At 41.2% G+C, this 15,837-nt stretch overlaps 1 protein-coding gene across 5 annotated transcripts in view; it reads left to right on the top strand.

Moving 5' to 3' along the window:
* Positions 1–5,736: 5,736 nt before the first annotated feature.
* DHX15 (DEAH-box helicase 15) overlaps positions 5,737–15,837 on the top strand; it is a 56,578-nt gene continuing 46,477 nt past the window's right edge. For 2 of the 5 annotated variants that reach the window (XR_013956997.1, XM_080619251.1), the window contains exons 1-2: positions 6,055–6,563; positions 13,878–14,226. Coding sequence is in view for 4 of the 5 variants with exons in the window: in XM_080619251.1 (XP_080475377.1) it covers positions 6,100–6,563; positions 13,878–14,226 (813 nt within the window). In the remaining variant the exon portion in view is untranslated. Of the gene's footprint in view, positions 5,953–6,054; positions 6,564–6,654; positions 6,678–13,877; positions 14,227–15,837 lie in introns of those variants that run through there. The other 3 variants (XM_080619249.1, XM_080619248.1, XM_080619250.1) reach the window with 3 other exon arrangements.

Below are 15,837 nucleotides of genomic sequence, written 5' to 3'. Positions count from 1 at the left end.
ATGCTCTATACTGATAGCAGAAACTAAGCAAATTAATTTTTTAATACTTAAGCAGATATTCAGTGTAGTACCACTGGCAGATCCAGCAAGCCTAATCTTAGACATGAATATGCATATTTTAAAGATTGCATTAAGGACAGGACTTAAAAAAGTCTTAAGGAGCTAATGCAATAGTGAATAAAAGTGATTGTATTCAATACAAAAGGAATGAAAAGTATCTACCTATGTACTACATTTTTTCCTTCTGCTGATGTGAAAAATTTGCAAGGAAAATGCAGGAAACAACCAGATGCTCACAAAAGAATTGCCACCTGAGAAACCTGCATTTGCTCTTCTTCCAAAATTGTAGCACAAAATCAAACAAGCTTGAAATTGTGGTCTCTCTGACTTTAAACAGTTCCCCATTAAACAGTTACTACTTCCTAAAAACACCTTATATTTAATGAGCTTCTAACAAGATTTCAGACTTAGCATGGAAAGCAGTTAGATGCTAAATAGCTTAGAAGATAAACTGCCTTCATGTGCATGTTAGTCCATAGCTTCAGATGTTTCTGAATGCAGAAGATATTAAACAATGCTATTTTACTGCGAAGACCTAGAAGTTACGAAAACAATATGTGAATTCCATGTATACTGAATGCAAATTAGACATATAACCTAATTTACTCAGGGGTGATGTTTTACAATTACACTATTTCTTTGATTTATATTCAAAGCATATAGTGAATACTTGCTCTTGCAAGGTTTTTCTGAGGGGTCTAAAGGCGATCATAAGGCCTTAAGAGGTGACTGAAGGGCTCAGAATAGCAGCTGGTTGTCTACAACCAGATATTTCCTTCTAAAGAATGGCATTTATTTTAAAAACTGATTTGTCACTCTGGTTAGGGTTCTAGGAGATACAAATCCTGCAATCTCATTCTCTTTAATCTCTTTCTCACTCCTGTTTTTCTTCTTTACAAAACTTTACAGAAATCATTCAGGCCTTTCCGACCTGCAGAGTCAGTCACAGTGGTGTGTTCCATATGGGATAATGTTTAATAACCATTCACAAAGTTCACATAGCGCCTGTATGGCTGGTAAAGTTTGCTGTCATGGCAATACTGCTGTTGCCATGCTGGCTTCCTACAGCGTACTTCCCAGAGCAATCCAAAGTGTTGATTTATATATATTTGAAGTGTTGCAAAGTTTAGCTTCTGTAATTACAGAGTAGCTGCCTCTTTTCTTCACTGCAGAAATTGAGATCAGTTCATGTATTCATCTTCATATTTTTAAATTCGAAAAATGTGGAAGTCTGACATTTTTAAACACACTGATTGCGTGTTCTTGTCTCAAGTATTCTTTCTCTGATGATATGACAGAACATGAGGATAATATCCATTTTTTCACATGGGCTTGGTGGGGAAGGGCAGAATGACAGCTTGTCTGTGATAAGCATTTGCATTTAAGGGTCCTGAGTAATTTTCAAGAAGTACAACTTATTGCCATATATATATTAAAAAATTTTTAAAACAGTTATTGCAATGATAAATTACTTCCTTTTGATATTTTGCAGGAAATTATTTTATATCATGCTTTGTAGATTCATAAAATATAGGACTTGAAGTTGTTTCTAAAAAGAAAACTATTAAAAAAAAATACAGTGGCAGGGCAAGTGTGGCCATAGTATTGGGAGTATGTAAGACTGTAGTTCAGAGTCTATCACAAACCAGCCAGCCACAGAAGAAGTATGTACTACAGAGGTTTTTGGGCTCTAAGACTCAAGCTTTTGCAGATTTAACCTCTCCTAGATGTCTGTCTTATAACTGTGCTCATTGTTATGGCCTCCATTGCAGCAGTGGTTTGTGGTTTCACTTCGCCATGCCCTCTTTCAACCTAAGCCAGCTAAGATGGTGTGTTTCAACTAAGATGCTAGACTGGATAGATCTCATTTTTATGCCCTTTATAGATTTGGTAATCTCCAGGAAAGAGGTGAAGCAATTAGCGACAGTCAATAATATCCTAAACTGTGACACTAGACTTTTCTATCAGAAACCTCACCCCATAAAGGGTAGGTCTCTGAATTATGGCTTGTCTGAGCCCCATGTTTATGCTTTTCGGGAGAAAGCACTGCACAAACAGAAAAAAATTAGTACCTTAGAAATAATGTTTTAAATGTTAATGCCTCTTTCAACCCAAATAGCATAGTTAGTATTATGCACATACCAAAAGCAAAGAAATATTCACTGGAAATTGGCTAAGAGGGTTTTGATACCATTGAGTATACTTTTTAAAACTAGGGTAAGAAATGGAGAGTAGAAGAGTAGGTAGTCAAATGGCAACTGATAAAAAGGTCTCCTGTTTCAGTAATCTAAGATTTTCATTTTTATGGATGGATATAAAATACTTTGGGGGAGAATATAAAACCTCTTATTTAACAAATGCCTTTGAAAAGGCAGAAAATATGCTTAAATATGCCCTATTTTACGCATTCCTTTCATCCTTCAGGCTTTTGACATAATGCTTATCACTTCGTCATTATGTCAATTTGTGCTTACCAACCTTTTTTTCTCCTCTAATCTTACATTTAGGCTGTGATCCTGTGAACATTTACCTACATGCTTAGTTTTGCTACTCTTAGTAATCCCTTTGAAGTTAAAAGGATTATTTGCATTAGTAAAATAACGCATGTGTGTGCTTGCAGGATGAAGGCCTTGCATTGTAAACTCTTTGAGATGGGATTAGATCATTTATTATGCAGTCATATAGCTCAAAGCATGGTTGGGTGGAGGATGAGTTGAGGAGTTTGCAAAGTTGCTACCAGAGTGAAGTTGTGTGTGGGATATCAGTCTGGGGCACAGTGCTCAAGTAGCTGCTCACCCCAAGTAACATACAATCTACTTCCTTTCTATTTTGCATTTGCCACTGAGGTATAGTTTAAGATCTTATACCCCCTGATACATCTGCTCCTTTTTTCCTACCGCCTAAAGCAGAAACTTCCCTGGTGCTGGCCATATAGTAATGTGGAGCAAGACCCTAAGTAACTTTACGTTGCTGTGCATAGGGAGGAGCACTCAAGATCTGGAATGTGTAGCTGCAGAGGTCTCCAGGCTTCTGTTGCTGGGCACTGTCTTCTGAGAAATGCACAGCAGCAGCTGCTCATCCCAACTAACGCATGTAATGCTTTCATCTTACCCTGTTTTCCCACCTTCTGGGGGACCAGGCCGCTATTTTTTTCTCTCTTGAGAACCTAAATGTGTACTATTCACTCTAATTCAATAATCATTTGTTTTTGTTTAAGAGAGACATAATTTAAAATCCACTTGGGAACATAAGTAGGAAGTCTTCCTGTAGCTCCACTTTGGGAACACAGCTCTGTGTACACTAGCACAGCATCACAAAAAATAAGCTTGATATTTGGGATAGATGCCCTGTAATATTTATTCCCTGGCAAACTCTGACATAGATATTCCAGCGTTTTTTGTAATGTAACTTGAAAATTTACTTCCAGCTTCACAGGAGAATCTCAAAATTCAGTTTTCCAAGAATATTTACTTCGGTTGATAACAGCAAAATGTTATTTTTATTACACTAGTGTCTAGAACTCCAGGTGAGCTGTGGGTGCCACTTTGTTATATTATCTAGAATTAGGGACAGGAATGTTCTTCTAATAAAAAACATAACCTAAGGACTTGTCTACATGAAAATTTCATGAATATATGAAATATTTTTGTAGTTATACTACAAAATGTATGTAATCCCAGAAAATCTTTGGAACATGAAGCTATGGACAAACGCTTGCTGACCTGGCTGTTCCTGTTGAACAGGTCACTGCCGCTAGGTGATCTCCCCTGACCACTTTCATACTTGTTAGCTGAACCATTTATGGGTATGCTCCTTCGATCTCACAGTAAGATTGAGCTAACAAAACATTATTATTTAAAACATCTGAACTAACCCAATTCCTTCAACCAAAATGTTTAGGGAATGAGTGCTCAAGTAGCTGAACAAAGCTTGTGGTAATCTCTGGCAGAGCTGTTAAGAGTGACGGAAGCAAGCCTTGCAAAGTGCATGTTTTCGAACAAATGTACCTAGATGAAGAGAGATGCTTCTAATTTCTGTCTTGAAGTTACCTGTCTATGGTATTAAACCACTACACTGGTGGTAAAGGAGCATGAAACAGACTGGGAAGAGAGAGAGGAGGAACAGAACAACCAGTAGTTGATATTCTCAAAATAGCTGTCACATGTATGAAGAGCAGTGCCTCTTGCCTTTCCAGGAGCTCCTAAAGACTGGCTTTTATGAGCTGTGCTGAGGTACCAAGCAACTACACTGGAAGGGGAAGCAGCTGCTGAGGCTTAGTGCTGAGAAAAAGCAGAAATCACTGAAGGAAGTTGTGTGAGAGCAATGGCTGCTCAGTGAGCACAAAGCGTGCTTTCCAACCTGAAGACATGGTTGTCAGAGGCATCTCCTCATCTGCCTATCTTCATCTTCTCCTGCTCATCTGTGCCTTCTGTTAGAAGACAAATGCTGCTTGTGTGGATGGTTAATCCAGTTCTCAAAGGTGAACAAGAAACAATTCTGAGAACCAACTCTTTCGGACCAGGCTTAAACTTGCAGTTTTTCTGTTGGTGGTTATGCTGCTTGGAAGTGTGAAAAATAATTTCAGCTGTAACTGTTCAAGCAAAACCTAACTGTAGCGAGGAAATGGCGCTTGAACTCATGTGTCTTGTTTCACTTCAGGAACTGTGTTACTAAATGCCATTGTTGCCATACTCACAGTTAGAAAGCTTTAATGTAGTAGAACTAAATTGGTCTGCTGGAGTTTGTGTTGTGAACGCAGGATTTCCTTGCCCTGGTAACCTTCCACAGACACAGCAGACACGAGAAAGTGGCAAAAACTAATGTTTCTGGATCTTTGAAAGACAGTTAATTTTTAACTCATGAAATAAGCTGCCATGAATATTTTTTGTTGACATTTGAGTAGTTAAAGGCTGTATGTAGCTTTAACATTCCTGATTATCCAGTACTTCTGCTGCTACAGATGACACTTGAAAGACTGCCTTTTCTGCACGTAAGGCTTACATACCCAGGAAAATTTGTGGCAGCCTAAAATAGGTTTACCGAGATAGTTATCTTGGTTGAAACTCCATCTGGGAACTCCCATTCCACCGAGTGTGTACCTGGGCTAACAGTAAGGCAAAAGGGGAACTCCTGTGGAAAGGGGTTTTTCAACTGCCTGAAAGGAGGTTGTAGTGGGGTAGAAGTCAGCCTCTTCTCCCCAATAACAAGCCACAAGAAGTAACAGCCTCAAGCTGTGCCAGGTTTAAACTGGATATTAGGAAAACTTTCTTCATGGAGAGGATGATCAGGTATTGGCTTCTCAGGGAAGTGGTCAAATCACTGTCCCTGGAGGCGTTCAAAAGCTGTACACACGAGGCCCTCAAAGACATGGTTTAGTGGTGGACTTGGCAGTCCTGGGATAATGGTTGGGCTTGATGATCTTAACGGTCTTTTCCACCCTAGTTGATTCTATGACTCTACTCTTGTGGGGCATCAACGGTAGTGGCCAGGCAGCCAGGCCTAACAGGACCCCTGCGCCCCATCCCACAGGCGTTCACTGCCTCGGCACACCCATGATGGCGAGCACCATGCCACCGTTGGGCGGCCGAGGCTCACGCGCGCTCCACCCTCTTCACCGCTCCTTCCCTCCCCGCCCCCATCCCGCGCGCTCCTCGCCGCGCGCAGCCTCGGCGCTTCCTTCCGGCCGCCATTTTATCCGCTGTGCCTGGCCTCGCGGCGCGGCTGCCGTTGCTACTGCTTGCGGAACGGAGAGCGCGCTCCTCCGCACCCAGCGCCGGCCGCTCGCCCTCCCAGCTGCCGCATCGAGCGGCCGCTCGGCGCCGCCATGTCCAAGCGTCACCGCTTAGATCTGGGCGACGATTACAGCTCCAGCAAGAAACGCTCCACCGACGGGTAAGGGGCGGCGCGGCCCAGCGAGGGGAGCGCGGCCTGTGGTGGGTGTGGGGGGGGATCGCAGCAGCTGCCTCGCAATCTGCTCACTATCCTTGGCTCTTGCCGCCCCCATGGGGCAGAGTCTCCGCGGGGAGCGGGGCGGCCGCCATGCCGGAGGGAAGAGAGCATTGCAGCGTTCGAAGCCGCGCGGCAAGCCCCCAGCAGCGCCGCCTTGTCTGGGCAGGCCCAGGAGCCTCGGCGGCTCTCAGGAGCGCTAGGCCTGGGCGGGGGATCGGTCTCGCCGTCGGGCCGGGCTCCTCGGAGGGGCGGAGGAGACGGATGGCGGCGGGGAGCGGGCGAGGAGAGCCTCGTGTGGCGGCGCTGAGAGGGGGAAGGGGAAGAAGCCGCCGGTCTAGGCACTGGGGCGGGCTGGGCTGGGCTCCCGGCGCGGCGGAGCCGGGGGCGGTGCGCTGCTCGGCCCACTCCCTGCGCTCGGCTTTGTCTGCGGCTCTGTCCAGTCTTTATCCTTTATTTCTTCCTTTTTTTTTTTTTTTGTTTTGTTTTGTTTTGTTTCCTTTTCACTTCTCTGGTTTGAGAGGTCTGGTAGCGGAGGTCCTAGAGGTCAGCATGAGGTTTGTTCCGTCTGTATAATTAGTGCCTACCCTTGTAGGAACGTTATTCCTTTGTTAACGTTTTTCACTCGGTAACCGGCAGAGTTATGGTTGACTTCACCAGTTGATGGGGAGGTGGGTTTTGAGGTAAGGGTTAGGGGAGGAATTATATTAATTTTTTTTTAGTTGCAAAGGTGAAAGTTTTAGGGCTACTGTACAAGCTTGAGCAGATTTTTATTAAAACCTCAGGAACACAGATACTACCCTGCTGATGATCTTTTATACACAGTTGTTTTAGAGCCTTCTCCGCATAATTGGGCGGTGGGGAGATGGGTGGCTCTTTAAATTCCTGAAGTCTCAAGGAACACGAATACTGTGTTTATCTTGTGTGTTCTTCTTGGTGGAGCACAAAAGGCTTCCGTGAATTAATCCACTTCTGAAGTCCAGCAGCATTGTTTTGTACTAGAGTATTTAGCCAAGGAAAATCTTGTTCTCAGAGCTTGCAATAACTTGAAGTCTGCTGTAGCAATTAGTGTTCCCTGATAAACAGTCTTTACAAAACTTGCCTTTTTTTTTTTTTTTTTTTTAAAGGCAAACTTGTATAGCTTCAGTTTTTAGCCAGTACAGTTTGTTGCGTTTTTCTCTGGTAAACAAACCTGAATGTTTATTATTGAGCATCTATTTCCTATATGGAGGATCTTCATAATTTTATTTTTTTGAAATATGTATTTGAGCTGTTTATCTTCTTTAATACATTTTTGCACAGTTTGACAGAAGTTGAAATAACTTTTCTGTGTCTGCAGAGAAGTTGTGTATGTAGCTTTTCTTATACATAGAGATTTTTGTAACATTTTCAAATGGTCATGCCCAAACTGAGTGTTGTTTAAAAGTGGAGCAACTGTCATAGTTGGCTATATAGATAATCACAGTTCAGTATTTGTTTGTGTGTATGTTGATGGGATTTATCGTTTTGATACGATTTTATTTGGCATTGTTTTTACTGATTGCTGTCATCCTGAACTATAGTCTTACCATTTTGTTTCTATTGAAATGAATTCCCACCAGTAGTAACATTTTTAAACCAGAAGTATTTGACCTTAATGGCATGTAAAAACTTATGCAAGTGCTGGTCTTGTGCCCCTTCTTTATACCCTCCTCTGCTAATGAAAGTGTTAAATGGTATAGTACTGAGAACAAGTTACCATAAGCATAATTAGTGAGCAAATTATTTCTAATATTACTTGGAATCTTATTTCATGTAGCACCAGATACAGTAATGTTGCATTGTCTTTATTTTAGGGTGGTTCAGTTTTACAGCTTGTGGAAGGCTGTAAGGAAGTTGCACAAAGAGATTCTCGTTATTAGCATGTGTGTGCATGTCTTCCTCTTTGCCAGGAGGGCCTTTGTGCAATTTGGTTTTGGAGCTGGATAAAACTATTTTAGCTCCTTGGATGCTGGATTAGACTGAATTAGCTCCTTTTGTTTTACATGGAAAGTAGTATATCTTTCATTCAAACTGGGTCACTTGACTGAATATGAAAGTTGTATCACATTATTCTGTATTTTCTTAGTTTCTTTTTAAGTGAGGCCTGTATTGGTATGTGTAGCTCCCACGTGGCAACGATGCCAGGCCAGCAGCCTTGTAATTGTTGGCATAGCCTTAAGCGTCAGCACGACATCTACTTTCTTCCAGTACTGAAGTATTGACTGTGAAGTAAAAACCTCTGGAAAACTGGGAATCGTGTGGAAGGTTTATGGTTACAGTGCTTGTTTGAACTGCTTTTGTACTGTTTAAAGTCTGACTGAATTGAGAGCAGTCCTGAAGAGAAGGACTTGAGGGTGTTGGTCGATAAGAAGCTTAACATGAGCTATCACTGTGCACTTCCAGCTCAAGAAGCCAACTGTGTTCGGGCTGCATCAAAAGAAGTGTGACCAGCAGGTCAAGGGAGGTTATTCTTCCTCTCTGCTCCAGCGGTACTGTGTTCAGCTTTGGGGTCCCACATCCTTCTTGATGTGGACCTGTTGGGGTGAACCTAGCGAAGGGCCACAGCGATGCTCAGAGAGCTGGAGCACCTCTCCTCTGAAGAGCAGCCTTCTGGTGCATAAAGCTGAAGAGGGACTTTTAACAAGGGCATGTAGTGATAGGACAAAGGGGAATGGCTTTAAACTGGAAGGGGTAAGATTTAGATTAGCCATGAGAAGCTCTTTACTATGAGAGAGATGAGACACTGAACAGGTTGCCCAGAGGAGCTGTGGCTGCCCCATCCTTGGCAATGTTCAAGGCCAAGTTGAGTAGGGCTTTGAGCAACATGGTCTAATGTCAGGTGTCCTTGCCCATGGCAGGGTGTTTGAACTAGGTGATCTTGAAGGTCCTTTCCAACCCAGATCATTCTGTGAATCTGTGATGGTTTTGTTTTGTTTTTCTTTTTTTCCCAAAGCATGCAGAGCTTTGGTGGTTGTTGTAACATCACAGTTACTGTGTGAGTGGGATATATCATTCAGACTACTTGTACTTTGGTTTTTGTGTATGAACAGAATTCCTCCTTTACCTGCATTGGCTTTTCTTGCATCAACTATGGCCATGTCTAGTAATGGAAAAAAAACACTGATGTTCTATTAGATGTGCTTAAGACTTTCACTTTGATCAGTGGTTTTACCTTGTGCCTTTTTAATTTTTATATATGTTTCATCCTTTTAGTGATTGCTACAGCATTTGTTTTGTATCTATGTGTGCGTATATTATAGATGTGTAGGCATAAGGAAGTAAAAGCAGAGAGCAGATAAGACTGGTTGAAAAATGAGGTGAAATAAACCAATCCCCAACCTCTTCTGATTATGAAGGCTGTTATGAGATTCAGGTACAAGACAAATATGATTAAATTATGATTCCTTTATTCATTTCTATGTTTGAGGTCAGTTTTCTTTATGCAGTAATGACAAATAACTTAAATGTGACAGTTCATAAATGAAGAACTGCCAAGTTGCATTTTTAGAAGGTTTAGTAAATTCATATGGCAGCATAATTGTCATTCCTCTTCTCCCTTGTTGGCCAAAGGAGTCTGGATGTGTCTGCTAACTGATGGGAGATGGGAAACTTTGGGGTGGGGGAAATGCTGCTGTAGAATGGTAAGTATTTGGAGGCATGGTTAATGTTGTATTTGTTCTGTGTTCAGATCTGGTTACCCCTGCTTCTCTTTTTATAAAACAAGAAAGAGACAGAACTTTTTTGACTAAGATTAGTGTTTTTACTTCTGAAATACAGGTAGAACTTGATAGGTTTGTTTTCTTATTTGTACAATTAAACGGCTGTAAGAGTTCAATGAAGAAATGGAGGATTAACAGGACTTTCCATTCTGGATCATATTTGTAGTCCATTTAATCCACTGTCTTGTTCTTGAGGTTGTATTTTTATCTGTGCTTTAAGCCCACACAAATTGCTACCATCACAGAAGAAGGCAGTGCTGCCCTCTCCCTTGTGCTGCAAGTGTCTGGGCGACTGATCTGGGCTAAGAACTAATGTTGATGGAGGGGGTCTAGGGAGGGCTTATTCTTCACAAGGCCATTAAAATTCTTAGACAACACATGGGAAGGATCGGCAGCAGCGTGGATCTGTTCATCTTTGCAGTAGCACTTGTTTATGTGAGGCTGAAGCATACCTGAATATACACTTCATGATTTGTGATTTAGAAGCTTCTGACACCAGACTTACTGTAAATGGTTGTGGAATAGTCTGTTCGTGTGTTTTGAAGGATAACAATCCTTCAGAAGCAAGTGTGCACACACACAAAACCCTACCGAAACACAAACCAATCCCCGCCCCGCATTAGTAGCATGTCTTATTCTTCCTTTGAGTGAAGTGTGTGCTGTTACCAGGTTGTTGTATTTTACCCTGGCTGTACAATTCTTAAATTGCTTTATACCTTTATTTCCTTGTTAATGTTACTGTCTGTCCATGCAGTTGTTCATCCCAGTACCTGCAAATACTTAAAAAACTGGTTGTTAATAGCTGATTAACCACAATTCCAAAGCTTTATTCCTAATACATGCTACTAGACTCTTACAACATTAAGAGGAGCATAACAGAGCCTACTTCCTTCAGTTTTAACAAGGGTAACTTTTCTGTACCAGAGAATATGAACCTATTTGGTTCTGCAATATTTGCCTGGATTTTACATTAAGAACAGATTCCTAGCTTGTACAATATTTGACCATGTTAGAAGTTGTGTTGAAGTTATGGTATCTTAGATTCAAGTTAATGATCTGAAAGGGCCTTAGATTTCGGACAATTCAGTGTCCAGAGCTTTAGTAAAATCTATATACAAATGTGTTAGGTAAGTGACTGTAAACAGTATGTTTTGTACTCCTTAATTTCAATGGGTCAGTGTTGAAAGAAGTCTTATTAAAAAAAACCAAAACACCTTATTGCTGCAGCCTCTGAAGTCATAGTATGTTGAACCAAGCTTTCTGGTTCGGTTGGCACACTGGAAGGAAGGAATGCCATCCAGAGGGACCTTGACACGCTTGTGAGGTGGGCCAGTGCCAACCTCATCAAGTTCAACCAAGCCAAGTGCCAGGCCCTACACCTTGGTCGAGACAATCCCAGAAACACCTACAGGCTGGGGGGAGAAGAAATTCAGAGCAGGTCTGCAGAGAAGGACTTGGGGGTGATGGTTGATGAGACACTTAAAATGAGCTGGCTTCAGTGTGCGCTCGCCACCCAGAAAGCCAACTGTATTCTGGGCTGCATTGAAAGAAGCGTGACCAGCAGGTCGAAGGAGGTAATCCTGCCCTTCTACTCTGCTCTCGTGAGACCTCACTTGGAGTATTGTGTACATTTCTGGTGTCCTCAACATAAGAAGAACATGGAGCTGTTGGAGCAAGTCCAGAGAAGGACCATGAGGGTGATCAGGGGACCAGAGTACCTCCGGTATGAAGACAGGCTGAGAAAGTTGGGGCTGCTCAGCCTGGAGAAGAGAAGGCTGCGTGGAGACCTCATAGCAGCCTTCCCTCATAGCAGCCTTCCAGTATCTGAAGGGGGCCTACAAGGATGCTGGGGAGGGACTCTTCTTCATTAGGGACTGTAGTGATACGACTAGGGGTAATGGGTTCAAATTTAAACAGGGGAAGTTTAGGTTAGATATAAGGAAGAAGTTCTTTAGTGTTAGGGTGGTGAGGCACTGGAATGGGTTTCCCAGGGAAGTTGTGAATGCTCCATCCCTGGTGGTGTTCAAGGCTAGGTTGCATGGAGTCTTCTTGAGTGACATGGTTTAGTGTGAGGTGTCCCTGTCCATGGCATGGGGGTTGTAACTAGATGATCTTAGGGTCCTTTCCAACCCTGACTATTCTATGATTCTGTGATTGAGGGGGAAAAAATACACCCTGCATGGATTTCATTCATTTATACACAAGTCATGAAAGTGCCGATTGTTTCCAGTGTGCAGCATGTTCTAACTTAATGTTTAGAGAATCATTACTGATATAATCTTGGTTATTTCATCTTCTTTGTAGGTAGGAATTTGCTTATTACTTCACCAGTTATATTTGAATACCAGCTGTATGTTAAAAAATAAGGCCTGGAGATGAATATTGGTCAGGGGTGTTGGTTTTAGCAATGTGCTCATTCTTTCAGGCATGCCTTAGTGCTGGTAAAGAGGGAGAGGACTGTTTTCCCTTAATGGCTATTCCTGAAAATGTTTATATGTGCATATATTATAAGGCTGGTGTTAACTTTGTTCTTTTTGATGGGATTTTAGTTAACAGAGTGCATAAAAGAAGCTGAAAATATCCTCATTTTTGCCGGCAAAGATGCCACTAATTTCCTGACTGGTTCAAAATGTGATGAGGTGTTCTTTTAAAGCAGGTCTTATTTCAAAATGCAGGGTTAGTATAAGTTTAGAATTTTTATTAGTAGCCCATGGCTATAGTTCTCTGGCCAAACAGGATGTCATAGAATCATAGAAGAGACCTTAAAAGTCATCTAGTTTGATACACCCTTGCTGTGGGCAGGGACACCTTCCTCTAGACCAGGTCACTCAAAGTCCCATCCAACCTGGCCTTGAACATTGCCAGGGATGGGGCAGCCACAGCTTCTCTGAGCAACCTCCAGGGAAGGTTCCAGTGTTTCAGCATCCTCACACTACAAATTTCTTCCTTGTATCTAAATATGCCCTGTCATGTTGAAGCCGTTCCTCCATGTCCTGTCACTACATGCCCATGTAATAAGTTCCTCTTCAGCGTTGTCGTCAGCCCCTGTAGGTACTGAAAGGCTGCTCTAAGGTCTCCTTAGAGCCTTTTCTCCAGGCTGAAGAAGCCCAACTCTCAGCCTGTACTCAGAGAGGTGCTCCAGCCCTCTGAGCATCTTTGTGACCCTGCTCTGGGTTTTCTCCAACAGGTCTGTGTCCTCTGCAAGTGTTTTAATGTTTGTAGGGAGAGATTATGTGCAAGAACAAATATGTGGATTTCCAAAATAGCGAACTGCCACTAAGATCACAGCCAGAAATACGAATTTGAGTGGATAGCTACTGTGAAAATAATGCTATGTTTCTTTTGCAAGTGCATTGAACTTCCTTTTTTGACAGTATTTAGAATGAATGGGAATAAGTGAATGCTGGTTGCTTTAAGTGTGTGGTAGGAGGTGATACTTGAGAAGATGGTACAGCTTCGTAGTGTTAGGTTATTGGTTGGACTCAATCTTACGGGTCTTTTCCAAGCTAAATGACTGTGTGAAGAATAGTGGCTAGTTTTCCATCTAAGTTTCAGACTGCGGAACCTGTATATCAAAGTTGATTGAGTCAGAATTGTATGGAAGAGTTTGAATTAAAAAAAAGGCTACAAAGTAAGTGTAGGATATTAAAATCAAACTTCAGGGCTCACTTGTGATATTGAGTTGGTTTTTGTGGATTAGCATTCTCTAGCGAGGTAGGCAAGAAGGCTATTTGGTGTTCTCTTTTCTGCAGCAGCAGCAAGTAGGGATGGGAAGAACCACGAGAAAAGTCTAGAAGGTACAGCTGATTCTTCATAGTCATTAAATGAAGAGGGTCAAGATGATGTTGTCTTCATGTGGTAGCTTTCTTCAGTGTTACCTGTAATGAGAGGTGCTGTGGCAATGCTTATATGTACAGTGAGTGTAACTACACATTTAATATTTGGTATGCATCATATACTGTTACTCTTTGATGCTTATCTTTCAAGATAGCTGTTTCCAAGGTTTTTAAAAGGATTTGGTTTATATCCACTTTGTACTAGATATCTTTAGTGTTGTGTTGTATTTAAATTCTTGCTTTGCATTGAAATGTTCAAATGTCTCATTGTCTGCTGTCTCTTAACTCATTTTAGGAAAGATCGTGACCGGGACAGGGACCGTGATGACCGTTCTAAAGATCGTGACAGGGATCGTGACAGAGATAGAGATCGTGACAGAGAAAGGGACAAGGAAAAAGATTTGCGACCTTCGTCTAACTCTACCTATTACGCAGCTGCTGGGTTACAAACCATAAAGCCAGCAATGATTCCACACAGTATTAACCCTTTCACAAATCTACCACATACTCCACGATACTATGACATCCTGAAGAAAAGGCTACAACTTCCTGTTTGGGAATATAAAGAAAGATTTACGGATATTTTGATTAGGCATCAGTCATTTGTGCTAGTTGGAGAGACTGGGTCTGGTAAAACAACACAGGTGAGTTCTTATCTATGTGATACTGCAGTTTTCTAAAAGTTGAGACTGTTGCTAGGTAGGGGTGTGTAAAACTTGCTCTGGTTTCTTAGACTTCGTTGTCTAAGAACAATGCACAAAATGTGAGCAAGAGTAATTTGATGATTTTTCTTATTATTATTTGCTTAATGATATAAAAGTGTCCATGCTTCTGTTAGGTTTTATGATTGGTACTTAACTTTTTGATAAAAGAAGGTAAAGAGGTCTTAATGGCTAGACAGAAGTGTACTAATCTACAAACTGAAGTGATGGTTCCAAATAGTGTATTTAGCTGTTTGTGTACATAGCAGCTGGAAAGTAGGAAAAATAATTACAGAGGTAGGGACTTGTTAGTGTTTGAAACTTACTGCTACAGGTAAGAACTTAAAGGGGCGTGAAATGTTGGATACAATTCCGGAATGATCTGATAGGATAATGTGTTTTGGTGATACTGAAACTTGAGAGGAAGAGGCTTGTGTTTTTGTGGTACTGAAACTTCTCAGAGGTCATAAAGCTTTCCAGTGCTGCAGTTGAAAATCACTTTCTTTTTTGTAGATTCATGGCTTTAAAAGTCTTAGTTGGCACTGAAAATAGTGGATCTGTAAAGCCTCCTTAAACCTTAGAAGAATTTTGGTGACCAGTAAACAGGGAGGACCTAAGACAAACACCACTGTGTATATATAACTGAACAAACTTGCTCAAAACTTCAGCCTGTCCTTTGATTTACAGTTTAAAATCTGTGTGGAAAAGTGATGTAAGAAAGTTCATTGTTTTGTGTCTTGATAAATTTCTTTTATCCAGGCAGAACATAAAAGCTGAAGGGTATTTTAGCCTTTATGAAACCGGTTATAGCTAACTTATCATAAGTCTTGTAGAAATAAATCTTAGTCATAAAATAAATTTGAATGTTGAAAATGTGAAGGACATTGGATACCTTTTACAACTGTGTCTAAAATGTTTGAAATTATATGCCCTTGCTGCAAATTTTAGGAACCAATGTCTTGCTCAGAAGGTACCTTATGGCATTATATGTATTGCTTCTTTTATCGTGTACAAGTTGAGATGGGGATTTTATAGAATTCTTCAGAAAAGCTTGATTATGTAGTTAGTTGGAAGGGAGAATTCTGAACATTCATGAAAAGAAGTTGATTCTTATCTATTTGAAAGCAAGATTTCTGTTTTCATGATCTGAAATCTTGAAGATCTAAAGGGCATGCTCTTAATGTCTACTTGAACTTCCACAGGCATAAATCTTTTCCTCAGTTGTTCTACTACTTTGCCACTTAAGTTTCTGAAGGCTTTTTCAGAAAATAAGGCATCTTTCCTAAAAATGGGATTTAGCACATAAGCTATCTCGGAATCTTCACTGCTTCTTCTGAATTCTCTTTCTGAGATTGCAGATATGTTTTGAGAGTGTTCTCTGCAGAAACAGAGCTGAAAATGATCTTGCTGCCACTTGGTGAAAACCTTGTTTTGCAGGTGACAGTGTCACATTTTTTTTTTGTGCTGTGTTAAAACCAGTGGGGATGGTGGTTTTTCTTCTTACATTCACTGATCAGACCAAGATGGTTAATTACCTGTGATTAAGAAACTTTT

The sequence above is a fragment of the Psittacula echo genome, assembly GCF_963264785.1.
Source record: "Psittacula echo genome assembly, chromosome: 1".
NCBI classification, from domain to species: Eukaryota; Metazoa; Chordata; class Aves; order Psittaciformes; family Psittacidae; genus Psittacula; species Psittacula echo.
This window is presented reverse-complemented; position numbering and strand designations above follow the sequence as displayed.